The following is a 17,617-nucleotide window of genomic DNA, read 5'->3' on the forward strand; positions in this document are numbered from 1 at the left end:
ATTCACTACAATGATTACTTTTAATCACGTTAAAATTCTTTTAAATTCAATAAGAGTTACCTTCTTTTTCAATGTGTTATTTCCTTGAGCCTAAAAAGTTCCTTGAATGCATAAGCGACCTAAATTTCCTGTTATTAATTAATTTGTAGTCTTAGTTGCAAAGATAAGTTTTATGTGTCTTTGTCATCCGGTTGCTCTCCTTTCTTAATTTATCTTTCGTTCGATGACCTCAAGTCTATTTCTAACAGAAAAACTTGAGATAGAACAATTCTGTACTTATTCGAATGTGTCAGATTCTTCTTGAAAAAAAAAACGAAGAAACAACAACTCGATATCAATTTTGCTCTTTATTGACTGAAAAATCGTCTCAAAAAGCGCAATAATTTAATTTTGATGCTTGAACATTTTTGGGTCTTAAAACTGGTTTTCGGATTTTTTTTCTAATTGCTCCTTTTCTCTGGACTTGTCAGTCCAACTTTTTGTTTCATTTTATCGATGAAATAGACATTTAATTTAATGCTAACTGTGTCAAGGTTAAGTACCAATTTCACCTGTACGCTACCATCTCAACCAGAGAAGTCATCACTCCTATACACGAAAAGCTACCTGCAAAAACAACACGGTTGACCACTTTATCTCATTAATCTGCGTTTAAATAATTAAAAGAATTAAACTATTTCTGCGGTTTTTCGAGAACAGTTGAAAAGACTCATGAAAAAAATAAGATTTAACATTTGTTTCTTTGAAAAAAATGCTTACTTGACAACTTCCATATTAGAAATTATGACATTTTTTGATGGTGACACAAATAATTTTGAAACTTTGCCCCAAATTTTTTCGTTTTTTTTTCAACCGCAAAACGAATTTTGTAGGCAAACAAACACTTTCCGCAAAAATTTTTTTCGCATGGAACATTTAAGTTTTCGTTTGCAGAACGTAGTCCTGGGTCCGATAACTTTGGCGTTTTTTCTTTCCACTTAAAATTTTTTTCAATAACGCTGAAAATGTATATTCTTTTTCTTTGGCGTGTTTATGTATGCCTTGATCAATGTCTGATATTTTGAAAATTCAAAAAATTGAAATAATCGTCATTTTCACATATGTTCGGTTGCAAACACAACCCAAAATTTTTCAGAAATTAAGTTAAGAAACAAAAAAAAACAAATTTTTGGTTTATGGAGAAAACACCTATCATAAAATTTCCATTTATGGGAAAATGTTTTTTATAGAGATTTCATACAATTTTCTGTACGTAAGAAATTTGATGGAACTGTATGAAAAGAAATTTCGCATTTGTGAGAATTGTATTACAAGCATTTTTGGTCAACCCGGGTTGCTATTAAGAAAATTACAAAATCTAAGTTGGGCGATCGCGTTCAACTAGAGTGCTTACCAACAAAGCAAGGCCACCTGTGCAGGTATCGAGGAGGGGAGGGAAGGCGACTGGGAGTTTCCAGGGACAGGCTAGGATGTGGATGAACTTATTTGTTTCCTCGATAACTCCCCCTGGGGACTCTCCCTGCAACATTAAAGCATCATTAGCAAATCCGAATTTTGAATTTTGAAAACATTTATCTTGACTTCAACGGCGCAGTTTTTATTTTCTGCCAATGGGTTTTTTTTTACAAAAGTCCCATGGCAGAAAAGGAAAACTGCGCCGTTGAATTCAAGATGAGTGTTTTCAAAATTCAAAATTCGGATTTCACAGCGCTCTATATTTCTTTGCTAATGCTTGAATTTCATAAATTAGAGCAATTCAGAAAGTTCAAAAATTCAGAAAAAAAATCAAAATCGCAGTAATTTTTGTGAACGCAATTTTTTCGAGTAATCAAACATTTGAAAGAAGAATTTTGTGCCCTTTTGAATACAATTATTTTTTTCATTGTAAATGATTTTTTTTTTCATCATAGATTAAGCGGCTATTTTCACAGGAACGGGTTTATAAACATATTTGTGACCTTAGAAGAGAGGGAAGTCTTATAATTACAACCGAAGGCGGGCTATCTATGACATTTGGGAACGTAACTAATTGCCCACCCCAAAAATTGTCAACGATAACTAAATTCCAAAATGCCAAAATTGGTTAATGCCAAAACTAGTTAATGCGAAAACTGGTTAAGTTCAGATATCTTGCTCATAAAATAAATGAGTAAAAGAGCAACCAAATAAAGAGATAATTTAAGATTATCACAAGACTCATCAGATAATTTAAGACTCATCACAGCTTATAAACGTGTCCTTGTTGCAAGAAGAATCAAAGAAGGGGGGTGTGTCCAAAATGAGATTATACAAAAGTATTCCCTACCGGCTTTGTTACCGGCTCTCCCCACATAACAGCAATGCGCACGCAACTGCAGAGCGAAGTCAATTGTGAGCTTATCTGAATTGATCTCTGTTCGTGATTTTCTTTGCGGAGTCAGTATCAGCCTCTTCGCCCTCGTGGCTTTTCTTCCCGTCTACTTGATCATGTTTTTTCTTCTCCACAATAAAAATGAGACCAGAAACTTTTAACTGGTTTCTACTAAACAACCCAATAAAGAGTGAAATTCTGGGGCGCTGATTGGGGAAAATGGTTTTTTTCTTGTTGTGTTTTCAGCTGAGTTTCAAATGAGAAAGAAGTGCATACATAGCTCTGTCAAGAATCAGAAATAAATTTTTTGTACCGCCAAATTGAACAAAGAGATTTTTAGCTAAAACGCAATCAAGAAAAAATTGACATTTTTTATAGTGACTTTTGTTTTATACGAAAAGGAGGCAAGGACGAAGTAATCGTTTCTACGTAGCGCCCAATTTGTTTAAGGCCGATCATTAAAAGCTCTAGTAAATGGAATAATATCCACAGTTGCGGTTTGTCTCACTTCGAAGTTTGCGTTAATACAGGGACGTTATCAATTTTCCCGTCTGTCTGAGTATCAAGTGGGTTAAACTCAGAGAGTTTTTTTCATTCCGAGTCCCAGGAGCAGTCCCAGGAGCAGCTTGATAATTATAGAAGGCTTAGTCTAAATAGAAAACTGAGAGTCTAAACGAAATGCTCCTCTCAGGACATAGCTGCTTGTATGTGCCAATTTATTTATGGAAATTTGTGAGATCAGCGCATCAATCAATATCCTTGCAGATCTTACACATGTTTTGCAGACTGAAAATTTCATATTGACAAAATGGATCAAGACGAACCAAGATACTTTGGAATTCATGTCAGAATAACCCAAAATTTTAGGCCTTTCTATCAGATCTGGAACTGTGTCGATGAAAAACGTTATGGTTCCAAGATTTTTGATACGAAAGTAACGGAATATTTGTGCTCGGGGTGGGCTTTTTTTTCTTCAGACAAATTTCGACGTTTTAACTAGCCGTTTTTGACGGAATTTTTTTATCATTCAAAAGGTATTGTAGTCCTGAGCTCAAATTTGAAAAGATATTTCACCTGTGATCATTTTTCTTAAAGTTATGGGGTTTTAAAGATTGCCATTTTGGCCAATTTGGGGCAAATAACGCGCGATATATTTCGCGCTATTAACGCGTAAGCGGAGAGTTAATCCGTTTAAGAAATCGTTCCAATTTGGTTGAAAAAAGCTTATTTGCCATAATTGATTTGTTACAAGGAGCGATGTACATCTTTTTCTACTTAATATGGCGTGTGGGGAGATGATTTTCATAAAAAAATTTCAATTTTAAAAGAAAAAATTTTTCCATTTTTTTAATTATTTCGATTAATTTTTTATTGTTATTACTGCTCCATAAATCTTAAAAGGCAGTCAGAACATTCAGGGCATCGCCCTGATCCGAGCAGTCTTGTTTTCATAGCTTATCATTTTATAAGTTTGATGTCACCGGATGCTTTGAAGTAGAGTCTAAAACTTTTGCTCTTTGGATATTTGTAATGCATGAGGTATTATCCACTGTTCTATGAAGTAATCAAAACAAATATGCAAATTAACACAACTACTTGTAAAGATTGCCGGTTTTTCATTAAATGACATTAATCATAATGGGTGTTTGATTTAACTCAAGTATAAGCAGTCGATGTGCCAGCAGCACAGAAACTTGCTACGCAAAAACAACAAAATAAAAAAGCTTTCAAATTGCATCGTTGTTTGATCCTAATTTCTGAAAAAATCTGAAAATTTAAAAAAAACATGAGCCAAAAAAACGATAGTTTTATTTAAAAAAAAAACTGTTTTTTTTTTGTTTTGAATTGAAGCTTTGCGTTCTACTGGTCGTTAACCAACTTAGTTCAACTGAAAATAAACTAAAAGTCATCAGAAGCCACGCGCTTGTTTAAAATTGCCATTTATCGGACAATCATTTTTTTATAAGAATGAAAGTGTTTGTTTGCAACTTGAAAAATTAAGTTTGATTTAAAATTTTATTAAAGTCGATATGATATGACTATTTAAAAACTTTTTGTAATTTTTGCGTCAGAAAACGTCTGCGGTTTGTTGAAAGTTTATCTTCAAGAATTTTTTGTAGATTTGAATTTAGGATTTCGATGATTTTGAATCTTGGTTTTCGTTGTTATAAATTTTCGATCCGGCTGATAAGTGAAGGACTGTATTTGTATTTTGGTGAGTCAATTGTGGGTCAATGTGTTAAACATCAAGTGATGAATCATTCCGAAGACCTTATATGTATTGGTCCCGCACCGGTGTTCAATGGATAAAGATCCATTATATTGAATTTTCGTGGGCTCAATAAATTTTGATAATAATCGATTGAAAATGGATTATACTGAAACTATTTTTCTAATCAATAAAATTATAATCGATTATTTTTGAAAGAAAGTGAAACTTGTTTTCGAGGCAAAATAATCCATTTTTAATCGATTAAAACCGATTTAAATTTCTTGGTCCAACTTTCAGAGTAAGTGTTTTACCAATGTCATTGAGTTACTTTATTCGAAATAACTTCTCTTTAACTTAATTTTAATTCAAAAAAATTTTAAAATATTTTTTTCAGTAATTGATCAAATGTTTTTGAAAAATTGCGGCCTCAAAATTAACCACTTTCAACGAAAATAGAGACAAAGCCCCTAAACATGACAAAATATGACTAATTATATTCATAATTTTATAATAGCGGACCCTGGATCGTATCCTGAGTTAAATTTAAATTTCCGCCTACTTAATTAGTTTATTTCCGCATAAACCGACCTGGTCTCCGTCTCGGAAATATTCATTTGAATATATTGGTCGGTGCTGGCAGCTATTATGGTAAATGGTTTTCGCAAACAAAGAAGACTAGTTAAAATCATTTGACTCCAGCAAAATGAAAACCTCCAAAAACTATCTGGTTTTTATAATTTTTGCCTTTCACATTTTTACTGAAAATGATAAAAATAATTACCCTCATTAACTAAACAGTACGTCAGCCCCGGTTATTCATTTTTATTTGACTACACAAAGTAAATTTTAGACCTTTATGACGCATCTGTACTTAATTCTATTACTAAGAGTGTTAAAATAACAATTATCAACCAAAATTTTTATTTTGTTGCTTTTCATCAATACACTTTAATCTCGTTCCAGTCTTAAACAGTTTGGTAACTGCAAAAGTTTGAATGGAAAGAACAGCCCCGCCTCTTTCTGTCGAAACGTTGAAATTTTGTTTAAAATTCACTTTTTAGCAATTTTTTATATTCGAAATCTCCTGCTCTATTTGCAATGAGATCTTCGAATAAATCAAAATAAATTCAATTTAGGTGGTTTTGTCATTTGTCATTGGTCAAAGATTACACAAAAACTTTAAAAAAATCAAACTGAATTTTTCATTTGAATTCAGATTGAGTTATTTAAAAAAAGGTTTTTTTTTCTATTTTCAGTTTAGCAGAAAGTAGCATTTTGTTTTCCATTGAAAATTTGGTTTCCCGCTAACAAAATACATATTGACTCAGTTACCATTTCATTTGAATTTAGTGAGAGAATATATCAACAGTTTGAGATTATAGCATTTTTTCTGCTTTTTTATATTACCACCAAAACATTTTTCAAACCTTTATTTGGTAGAAGTAATTTTAGATCCCACTGAGAGATCTGCCAAGTGATTATAAATAGTTTCTGTGAAAAACGGTGTCTTTGGTTTTCGTTTCTTTTGTAAGTTTTGAAACAATTTTTTTGTTAAAACACTTCTTATTAATATCAGTCAATTTGCTTTGATGAGTTACGTATGAACTTTCCGGTAGTCTTATGGCAAAGTTTTTTCGTTAAAATGCTTTTGGCTTCTTGGCTTTTCAAGATTAAATTTGACTAGAAACTTTAATTCATGAACTATATCATGCTGGCAAAGGTTAACTTTTTGCATTCATAAAAAAAATTGAAAGCGTTCATTGATTGAGCTGGCTGGTAAGGAACCGAACAATTTGTTTAAAAAAATGAAAATCGTAATTAAAAACCATCATTTTTTTTAAAATCAAACAAAGGGCTATTCTACAAGATTTATATGAATTGATGAAAGTGCAATGAAAACTGCATTGAGATTAGGATGCTTATCGCCAAATTGTTTTAATTTAACCTTCTATTCGTCTAAATTCGAGTGCACTTTTTCAGAATTTGTCGTCTGATAATCAACGGGAAATTTTCAGTTTGTAGTAAGTCAACACACACAAAACACATAGAGCATGAAGTATCAGCATAACTCTGTCAACTAAAACCGCCAAATGCTGCCAAAGAAGCTTCATCTCCTTTTTATCTAACACATCAGAGGTCTGGTGTTCAATCCCCGCGGAAGCATTCCGCAAATTCATTTTATTAATTCCGTTGCAATCCTCTGCGGTGTCTTGAAAAACATCCTTCTTTCCATTTTCAGGTTCGGAATTCGAAATGAGTTTCTGAGCGGATGAAAATGTCTCAACACCAATGAATCGTACCCAGTCGGAGCGGGCAATTCTTTGAAGTTTAGGTCCCATCATACATTTTGACTTACTGTGGTGTAGAGTCACTGCTAAAAATTACAAATAATTGAAAAATCATAAAATAATTGATTGCTACATCAGTTTATGTCCCTCTTTTTAGTTAATTTGATCTTTTTAAAAGATTTTTCTTAATTAGATCCAAAAAAACACTATGAAATGAACAAGTTGATAGACATGAAATGAGCAAAGTATGCATAGTACAGATATGTAACATATGTTTTGTGTGAGCGTGTGTGTGGGCGGGGGGAGGGGGGCTGGGTATAATGGCGATGGATGGGGATTTTGTGCAGGTACCTGTAATGAAAAATCATAGTCAAATATGTGACTGCTTAGTTTAAAAACTAAACAGCTAGCTCAAAATTCCACCCCCTCATTTCTCCGTACCGTAGATGGCGACGCAGCAGAGAAGTCCGACGTGCACTGTGACGTTACTGGCGAAGTCAATGAGGATGGGAAAGGAGTCGGAACTCCTGGGGAATATCTGACTCAGAGAACTGTATGCCACAATCTGCGCCAGCAGAATGGTAATCGCAAACGACACCTGAAAAAAATATATTCAGAAATTATTTTGTTGAAAATTTCGAATATTTCAGATTAAGGGCGTTGGTTGCAAAAAATAAGGACATGTACCTTATTTTTAAAAGAAGCAATTTACCAACTTTGACAAAATTTTAAGTCAAAATAGAGGATGATAAAAAGGCAACCTCGGAAAACAGTTTAAAATAATTTTGTTTAGCATTTTTGGTTTTTGATTTGCTTTTGAAACTTTTATGTAGATAGAACTTCAACTATATTCTTTTCATGATGATTCAGCAGAAATGCACAAAGAGTCTTAGTAGCCAGTTTTTTGACTAAAAAGTGGCGCACCTTTTCGCCACATCCGGGAGGTACTAGAAAAGTGAGACCGGAGAAGATGTAGATGGTTACTATGGGGTACACCAACACCATCATGTAGAAGTGAGGTCTTCTTTTCAAGGTCACACTGTAGCGCAGAATTGTGTACCTAGAATGAAATTCAGACAACCAAAATTGCATGTGGTTTGAAAAATGTAAGCTCCACAAAATTAATTCGCGTTTCGTGGACTAGAATTAAACGTGTAGCAGTAATGTAATTTTGGTTACAACCTCAATGGCTTAAGTTTAAAAAAATGAATTATTTCTTTTAATGTTGTGAGCAAATGTGAGCAAGGGCGAATGTGTAAATGTGAGCAGCGGCGAAGATTTTCTCGAAGATGGGCGAATTTTCGTAAATTTTGTCGGCCATTTTTTCAACGGTCGAGAAAATAGATATTCCGAGCTATCTCAGGTACTAAAAACCCTGTTTTGGCTAAATTTAATGGACTGCAGGCAAATTTTTGAAAAAAGAGGCCAAAACGACGTTTTTAGACACTTTTTGGGGCAATTTTGACAAAAAAGTTACGCATATTTGGCGCGCTCTCCCCATTCAAAATTAGTATATAGTGGTGCGAAAAGCGCCTTCAGAATAACTTTAGGTACAGCCAACTAAAAAGGGAAATCTGAAAGCTGTACAAAAGGAGGACCTTTTGGGAAGCCAGGCTTTCGAATCTTTTAGGAAGAAGCGTCCGAAAAACCCGCTAAGCCAAAATGGGAAATCCGAAAAAGTACAAAAGCAGGACTTTTTGGGAAGCCAGAGTTTCGAATCTCTTGGAAAGAAAGGTCCGAAAAACCCGCTACTGAATTTGAATAAAGTGTCTAAACATAAAAGAGCTACTTTTATTTGAATTTTCGAGGATGAGATTGGAGATTTGGTTCCAAAATGTCAAGATTGTTGGTATCAGGGCGAAGCACTGAATGTTTCAACTGCCTTATACTGTCTATGGAGTAGTGTGTGCCTGAAAACATTGAAGAAAATAAAAAAAGACCAATTTTTTTTAAATTATCTCCCCCACACGCTATTTAACAAAAAAGTAGTATATTCTGCATAAATAAGGGTAATAAATAAACCAGAAAGCATGCCTCGGTTCAATTTGTAATGAGTTCAAAAAAACGGTTGGAAAAACCAAAAGTTATCTTTTTACAGATTCCATTCACACTTCCATAGAGACCAAGCTTCAGTTTTCAGGCTCAGAGACTATATTGCTGGCTTTAATTCAGATTGGCCGAGGTTTTCAGCCAAACTAATTGTAAACATCGAACGATATCATGTTTAAAGAATCATTCCAAAATAGCAACAAGACTGCTCGTATCAGGGCGAAGCCCTGAATGTTCCGACTGCCTTTTAATGTTTATGGAGCAGTGATAACATTAAAAAATTTAATGAAATAAAACAAAATGGAAAAAAATTGTTCTACAATTTGAAATTTTTTTATAAAAATCATCCCCCACACGCCATATAAAGTACAAAAGGATAGATTTCACTCCTAGTAACAAATCAATTATGGCAAATAAGCTTCCTTCAGACAATTTGGTACGATTTATAAGCGGGATTAACTCTCCGCTTACGCGTTAATAGCGCGAAATATTTCGCGCGTTAATTTTCCCAAGTTGGCCAAAATGGCAGTCTTTAAACCCCCATAATTTGACGAACAAAGCTCACAGGTGAAATACCGTTTCAAATTTAAGCTCAGTACAACAATACCTTTTGAATGATTAAAAAAACTTCTGTAAAAAATGGCTAGTTAAAAAGTCGAAATTTGTCTGAAGAAAAAAAAACCTACCCCGAGCACAAACATTCCGTCATTTTCGTATCGAAAGTCGGAAAAAATCGTTTTTTGAAACCTTTCAGTCTTACAAAACTGATCATAGGTCAAATACTTTTCCAGGGCATCGTAACTTTACAATGAAAGCGACAGTTACGTCAAAAATTTTCAAACATCAAATTGGATTGAAAAGAAGAGCGTAATTCTTCATTTTTTTATTTAAAGAGTAGACAGTTTTTCCAAAAAATGTATGTGAAAAACAATTTGCAAATCAAATCCTTTCCTTTCCCTGTTTGGTTAGCTTAAGCTGGCGATGAACACTGGTTGTGAAAAAAGAAAAATGTCACCTCATTAGCATAGAATAAAAAAATACAATGAGCATTTTCCAGTGAAAGAAAAAGCATTTTCAAATTTGAAATTGCCTTAAATTGGTTTACTCAAAACGCACTTGAAAGGTTTACTTATAACGTTTTTGTCCAGCTTCAATCTCAGAATTATAAGTTTGAATTATTGTTCCGACTTTCGATACGAAAGTAACGGAATATTTGTGCTCGGCGTGGGTTTTTTTTCTTCAGACAAGTTTCGAATTTTTTACTAACCAGTTTTGACGGAATTTAATTTATATCATTTAAAGGCAAAAAACATTGTTGTTTTGAGCTCAAATTTGAAAAGAAATTTCACCTGTGATTTTTTTTCGTGAAGTTACGGGGGTTTAAAAATTGCCATTTTGGCCAATTTCCGAAGATTAACAAGCGAAATACTTTGCGCTATTAACGCGTAAGCGGAGAGTTAATCCGTCTTAGAAATTGTTCCAAATTAATTGAAAGACGCCATAATTGATTGGCTACAAGGATCGAAGTTTATCCTTTTGCGCTTTTTATGGCCTGTGGGTGGATAATTTAAAAAAAAATCAATTTTAGAAAAAAGAAATTGTCATTTTTTTTCTTTCATTTAATTTTTAATGTTTTTACTGCTCCATAAATCATAATGGGCACTCGAAACATTCACGGCTTCGCCCTGATACGAGCAGTTTTGTTTCAATAATGCTTTCATTTGACCGGCAAAACGTTGAGGCAGAAAAGTACAACATCAAAATGTCTTCAAAAACAGTTTCAAAAAGCAATTCTTTCATAGCAGAAAAATATAAACAGACATTGTTTATAAATATTTATTTAGATTAAACGCCACTTTCGATTCAACTTTTGAAAAATCTCAAAACTATCGATGCCCTGTGCCCATTTATTAATCAGTTTGTAAGCTGTATTTTTTTTGGTTGTGTTATGAAGTTTTAAAATTGGCTATTTAAAACTTAACGCGCGCTGTTAATCGTCCTATTAACGCTTTCTACTTTTTAAACTGTTTCAGAAATTTTCCAGAGTGAAATGAGGCATACTAGTTGTTCGAATGACTGTATAACTATACGCTGAAACGTTCATTTTGTGCTTTGCATTACATTTCCTTGAAATTGTTTAGGTTTTTTTTCTTCTAACTTTTATCGTTTTTTTTTCAAATCAAACAATACACCATTATAGTTACGTGCAAATAGTGGTTAAAATGCGTCTTTTTTTCCAAGCAATCATTTTTTTAATTATTGGGTCAACGAATTCAGATCAAATCTGGAATTCGCAGAAAATAATTGATCTGACATTAAATTTATAACAATTAATAGGAGAGTGACCCGCATTTTTCGCAAAAAGTACATAGTTTTTTTTTCAAATAATGTCCACTCAGTTAGATGTTTTGTAAACTTTCATCTTTATCTGGAATAACTGATTATGTATATTTTTTATCATCAAAAACTGCATTTATAGTAAAATGCAATTACACAATCAGCAGAAGTATTAATGCATAACAAGCTTTTTTTACAAACTATTTGTGTGAAATTGCAAAAATGTCACTTTTGAAGTAATTAAAGGTCAAGTGGCGACTTTTTTTGGTCGTATTTCATATCAAGCCCTATCAATTGAATAGCACCAGATTTTTAATCGTGGATCAACTTTTTTTTAAAAAAAATTAGAATTTAAGTCAATTTCAAACCTGGATGAGCCTCCATGTCTGTATGCATCAGTGAAAGCCTCGGCTTTTACAGGTGTCACAATTTCCCATTGCTCACTCGTGCGGTAGTTAGCCAGGTCTAAATACTCGTCCACCACTGAAACAATATTCGCATTTGTTACAGAAAAAGAGAAACTCTGAAAAAAATCATTTAATCAGAACGTGCATTTTATCGAAAATATAGCGAAAACATGAGATTGAAACATTACAAGAAATGGATTGTTTTGTTCTTTCTTTCAGATTTCGAGTTTGATTTTAAGTAAGCTCAAGCTTTGAAACATTTTTTCGGACATTATTGACTAACATATTGAATCATAGGCAGCCTGCGGGTCAGGAATGTATTAGCACTTATTTTAAAGCAAGGCAAAATCATTTTTTGTATTTTGTTTTGAGAGAGCTAGAAAATTCAATTTGGTCTACTTAAAATTTAGCAATATTGCTCTTTATGTGTTTTTGACGCTCACAGCAACAACCTGTCTAAAATCATCAGCGCCAAAAACTGGGAAATGTGAACAAATAAGTTTAAGACTCGACTGCGAGAATCCTTGAAACTAAAAATATGGAAAAAACATTTGGCTTTAAAATGACAAAGCGCTATGGGAATTGCAAAACACTGCAAAAATTCAGATTTTCAGAAAACCAGAAATCTTTAATTTGAAAACAAACAGCGTCAAAAAAATTGAGCACTTTATTACTTAAATTTTGGAAAACCGTTAGGTTACTCCAAAACGATAACGTAAGATGGATTCGATTACAAGGGAATTTTTGTAAACTTATGTCAAAAAGTAGACAAATTTTCTTTCACACTCGCCGAGAAGTAGACGTAAACTATTTTAACCAATCAGAATCGAGAACAGAAAGCATACTTGGAAAATTAAAAATTAAAAATTATATTTTTGCTAAGTTTGTTTTCTTTTCTCAACTCTTATTGGTTATTGTTTTATTTGTCTACTTTATGACGTCTATACTTAAAAGACTTGGCTACTTTTTGTTACGTAATCCTTTTTTGTACCCACAGTAAAGATAGAAGATGTCGTTGTGAGTAATCATAGGTATGAACTCCAATTCACACACGTGACTATCGAACGGGAAGTAGGTGACATCAAAGTGACATGTGTTCACAGCTGAAATGACCGTCGACTTGGCTATGACGTAACCAGAAGACCAGATGGCTTGTTTGTCGTAGCCGTCGAAGTAAATCTGAACTGCACTTTGGATAGCTAAAATACAAAAAAAACGTTATCTGTAACTATACCCCCCTCCTTCGCAAAAGGGGGGTTTCTTTTCTAGGTACAAAATTCACAGATGCTTGACCGTTGATTTTTGTTCATTGTAAATTCGTTACAAGCTACCAAAGGGAGAGAAGAGTGAAAGAGATCCAACAAAAGATCTCTGAAACTTCGAAAACTTTTGCAAGCAAGAGTTTCTCGGTCTCTCAGTCTTAGGGTTGGCCGACCAAGGCACACCGATATCCCTAATTGTTGCCTAAGGCTGACACATTTTTGCCCCGACCCGAAAAAAAGAGAAAACAACCCAGATTGACCTCCATGCACCAAAATTGATTCGGGCTTACTTCGCTGCGATATTTCTTTCTGTTTCAGGCCATGATTTTGATCAGAAAAATAACTTGATAAATTTCTTCGATATTTGCTCTAATTTGTCTTTTAATCAGTGCTGAAAGTCGTAGGTCTGAATCAGCGCTGAATCATTTCTAAAACGGCAACCTTTTCGTAGAATTAGCCTGAAGTATCTATGCTAAATTAGTGCTGCAACTTATAAAAATGTTAATCGCGGTTTCATACCCTGATCAGTGGCCGCTTATCCATGACTAGGACAAAAAATTAGATGAAAATCGGAATTAGTGCTGAATAAACTCTGAATTAGCGCTGAAAGTCTCAGCTCTGAAAAAAATGCAGAACCATCTCTGAAAGAGCAAAGAGTTTCGGAGTTAGCTCTTAATTATCTCTGAATCAGCATTAACTTGGAAAACCATCGTTACACTGATCTATGATTAAATGCTGCACTATAGATAAAACTTCTATCGCTGTTTCAGGCCCTGATCAGTGGCCAATTATCCAAGACCAGTACATTTGGAGTTCTGATTCAAAGTATATTGCTTCATCAGGGCTGACTATCCCTACGAGGTCAACACGGGCTGCTCCATGGTAGAATGCTGAAACAGGGAGGACTTTCCGTATTAATTCCGTAGAATTTGACAACAATATCTGCTAGCGATTCAAATCTTTTGCCTAGGATACTTACAAAATGATTTTTCTCGGACAGACATATGGTATGGCAATCGTATGATTCAATCATACATTTAGCAATTGAATGACTAACTAATTTTTGGCATGCACAAATATAAGCTGAAACACAGTTCAGAATCAGTTATACACAGAAAAAATGACGAAGCATTGTTTGATGTCCAGCCAGACATTTTACAAATTTTTTGTTCTTTAACTGTAAAATGTTAGTCATCTAAAACCAATATTTCAATTTTGTCGAATTATACCCGATTTGCCAGGAAAAAATATTGCGCAACCATACACATTGATTCATGCTATGTATGAAAAATGACCAACCATGGAGAGAGCATTCGTTTGTTTAGCAAACACTCAAAATTGATTTTTGTTTAACTAAATTAGAATTAAAACAATTTATCATCATTATGCAAGCTGCTCGTAAGATATGAAAACTTCTCATCATGTTAATCATACGTCACAACATATATTGAGTTATGTATGCAAGAGAATTTTCATGGCAAATTCCTGAAAAACGTGAAAACAGTGTTGAAATGACGAAAAAAATCAGAACACTTATCTTTAGTACACGTTACGCTTTTATTATTTCACCGTGCAAATTATTTCACCGAGATTTTTTTTCACCGTGCAAATCACACGTGGCAGCATATAAAGTGCATTGTATGAAAACTACTTTCCCATAGGAAATCCCCGTTACTTAAAATAAAACACACAAGCAAAACAAAGTAAACTCTGATGCAAAATCACAGATTTTTCATGTGCTGTTGGCAAATATGATGCTGCTTGCAAGTGATTGTAACTTCAAGGGAGACTTAAAAATTTTAAAAATGTATACAAGCAATTTTTTGCTACAGTGTTTTCTGCTCAAAGAATGTCGGCATTTTTTGCAAACTAATCTACTGATTTTTAAAAAGGGAAATTTTTGGAAAGACGTCCAACTCCCCTGTGGTCTTGAATAATCCTCTAGCTTCAAGTATTCAATTGTTTTGAGGGTGGGGGGGGGGGGGCTTGCCAAAAAAATACGGATTGTATGGTCAAAACCTTCTTAAAAGTGCAAAGCAATGTGCATATGCTAAAATTTAGTTGAGCTTTTCAATTAGGAAAATGTTAAAATTGGTAAAAATGTGATCGTTTTCTAGTTTCGAAAGTAGAACAAAATTTCAGATTTCCCTGAGCAAGAAAAATTTTTATCTAATGGGTATCAAAACAACACCAATCACAAATTGTTCGTGAAAATCCAAAAGCTCTAATTGCATAAGTTTTTTCTTTAAACTCGAGCGTTGAAATTGGTTTAAAAATATTTCAGTTTTTGTCTGTTTTCTTGCGTTTATAACTTCTTGCAACTGTCATTTATGTTTTATAGCGTGTATTTTTACGCTTCGCTTTGGTTGTATCGCAAGAGATGCGGAGCTCCGCTTTGCATCTGTGTTGGATTTTTTTCTTAATCTTCATGTTGTGCTTGTTTTAATAATGTTTCGTGTTTCACAAGAAATGATTCGAGAATATATGAAATGCTTAAGACGTTTTGCTTAAGACGGTTATATGAAAAGGTTTTTCAACGTTCATTAGTTATGCCGGCGTCATCGAGTACAGTTTTCTTCCTTATCGGGTAAACTATTCTACATCGGAATCGGATAATTGTTCGGTTGGCTTGAGAACTGCAAATTCTCTCTGAATGCGTAAAAATATTTTTACTACAAACGTCTTTGAAGCCCACGAGAATATTGATTAAATTTGATTTCTCAGTTTCTATTTAGGGTTACATGGTAACCAAATATAACGCCATAAATGTTTTCCTGATAATCATACGTCGCCTCACACATATTTCGATAGCAATCATATGTTGTCTAACATGAAGTCCTCCAGTCATAAGTTGCTTCTTGAACATAAAACTACTCCGGCAAGTTTTCATGGCTTGCATGGAACCATGCATAGTGCGACGTATACTTGCACATTTTGGTCAACCCGGGTAGTCATAGAGTTCTTAATTTTTTAAAAGCGAATGAGCCATGTTGGGGAATTCTGTACGGGCCTTACTCGAAGACCAAGCCAGCACCTGTTGTCTTTAAAGAGCTGAACAGCTTGATGTTTATTTTGTTTTTGTAAAATAAAATTCACTTAGGGAAAATTAGTTTCTTTTCAATGTAAAAAAGAAACCATGAAAAGCTCACATAAATTGAAGCTAAATTAATGTAAAAACAGCTTCAAAATGCTCAAAACAGGTCGATAATTTGATCGGATAACAATTTTTTTTTCATAGTTTGAAGTGCTGACCAGGAAAAAAGATAAAATTATTTCTATTTTGAAAAAACAGAAAACGTTGTACTATCTTTTTATGAACGTGCCTAATATCTTGCCTTGGTTTATTAGTGTATTTTAAAGTTCATTGCTCACTACAGATCAAACGATTACCATACGAACGCTTTGATAGCAAGGTTGGGTAAATGATAATTCCCTGGAACTGATAAACCTTACATCATTCCCAGGGAACTTCAAAATTGCTTTGAATATCCGTTAGATTTATTTAGTTCCTTATGGCATATTAGAATTTAATGATTATTTCAGATAGACATTGATAGTAGTTGAAAGTATGCTATCGAGCATACCAAACGGGTTATAAAGACCATTTAGATCTAGAGGGACCAATTAGATTTGGTGAATACATTTAGAGAACTAGAAACAATGGCTCAAAAACGAGCATTCAAAGAGAAACTTTTTGATGCACTTGGTTGCCTGTGATATAAAACTCGTTAAGAGATTTGTATTTTTTTTTCATGCCGAATCAGAAAAAATTTTTAGGGTTTTTGGACAAAAACTCAATTTTTACAAAACGATTATGCGAAAACAATGAACTAACAAGTATACCCGCATTGGAGTTCCATGATTAAAAATCAATTATAATTGAGTTTTGTTGTCAGTGTCGACAAAAGTGAAAACAAATTGATTATTATCAATTAAAATGGATTAAAATATTACTATTTTTCGAGGCAACAAAATCCTTTTTTCATCCATTATAATCGATTTTTTTTTCACTTTTGTGGATACTGACAAGGAAAATAAAATATAATCGATTTTTTCCCACCTTAATGAGACGCGAATTTCAACACACATAAAGTCTTTTCTACTTATTAAACTAAAGTTGGTTACGTTGGTTACCTTTTGTTCAATTGATTTTTTTCTGCCTACCTATGATATATTTTTTATGTTACTCAAAAACTGAATTTTTTTCCTTTCAACAATTTTGTTAAATTACCAGAAAACTTTGAGGGGTGGGGGGTAAAGTTGGAGGTGGACTAATCCCCCTTCCAATACCTCTCTAGCGTTTTTCCGTTTACAAAACCAAGGTGGCGGGGGCGGGGGGTTGTGTTCATGTGTGTGTGTGTGTGGGGGGGGGTTGTGTTCAGGTGGGGCTGTTCAGGTGGTAGGGGGGGGGGCTCAGTGGGTCGGCGGGTGGAGGGTTCAGTAGTGGGGGAGGGGAGGGGAGCAAAGGGGGAAACGTAAGGGGGATTGAATGGGAGCAAAGGGGCAAACGTTAGGGGTGGGGGAGAAGCTTAACGGAATCTTTTTGCAATTTGAGTTTAAGTTTAGAAATGGATTAGGCCGTACACTCGGTTTACAAAATTTCCGCATTTATTACTTGATAAGTGCAGAAACTCTTGCAAAATTTTGCACGACACGCGAAACAAAAATAACGCGGAAAAAAAACCATTTTATTGTGATTTCCTACTAATTAT

The 17,617-nt window shown here is 34.0% G+C and overlaps 1 protein-coding gene across 2 annotated transcripts in view; it reads right to left on the minus strand.

The window, feature by feature from the left end:
* Positions 1-6,401: 6,401 nt before the first annotated feature.
* The window catches only part of LOC134855295 (neuronal acetylcholine receptor subunit beta-3-like), a 47,179-nt gene continuing 35,963 nt past the window's right edge, over positions 6,402-17,617 (minus strand). For both annotated transcript variants that reach the window (XM_063871780.1, XM_063871779.1), the window contains exons 4-8: positions 12,639-12,842; positions 11,605-11,719; positions 7,775-7,910; positions 7,292-7,448; positions 6,402-6,936 (exon numbers count right to left, since the gene is read on the minus strand). In XM_063871780.1, coding sequence (XP_063727850.1) covers positions 6,560-6,936; positions 7,292-7,448; positions 7,775-7,910; positions 11,605-11,719; positions 12,639-12,842 — 989 coding nt within the window. In that variant the 3' untranslated portion in view covers positions 6,402-6,559. The remainder of the gene's footprint in view (positions 6,937-7,291; positions 7,449-7,774; positions 7,911-11,604; positions 11,720-12,638; positions 12,843-17,617) is intronic.

Source organism: Symsagittifera roscoffensis, chromosome 10 (assembly GCF_963678635.1).
Source record: "Symsagittifera roscoffensis chromosome 10, txSymRosc1.1, whole genome shotgun sequence".
Taxonomy (NCBI): Eukaryota; Metazoa; Xenacoelomorpha; order Acoela; family Convolutidae; genus Symsagittifera; species Symsagittifera roscoffensis.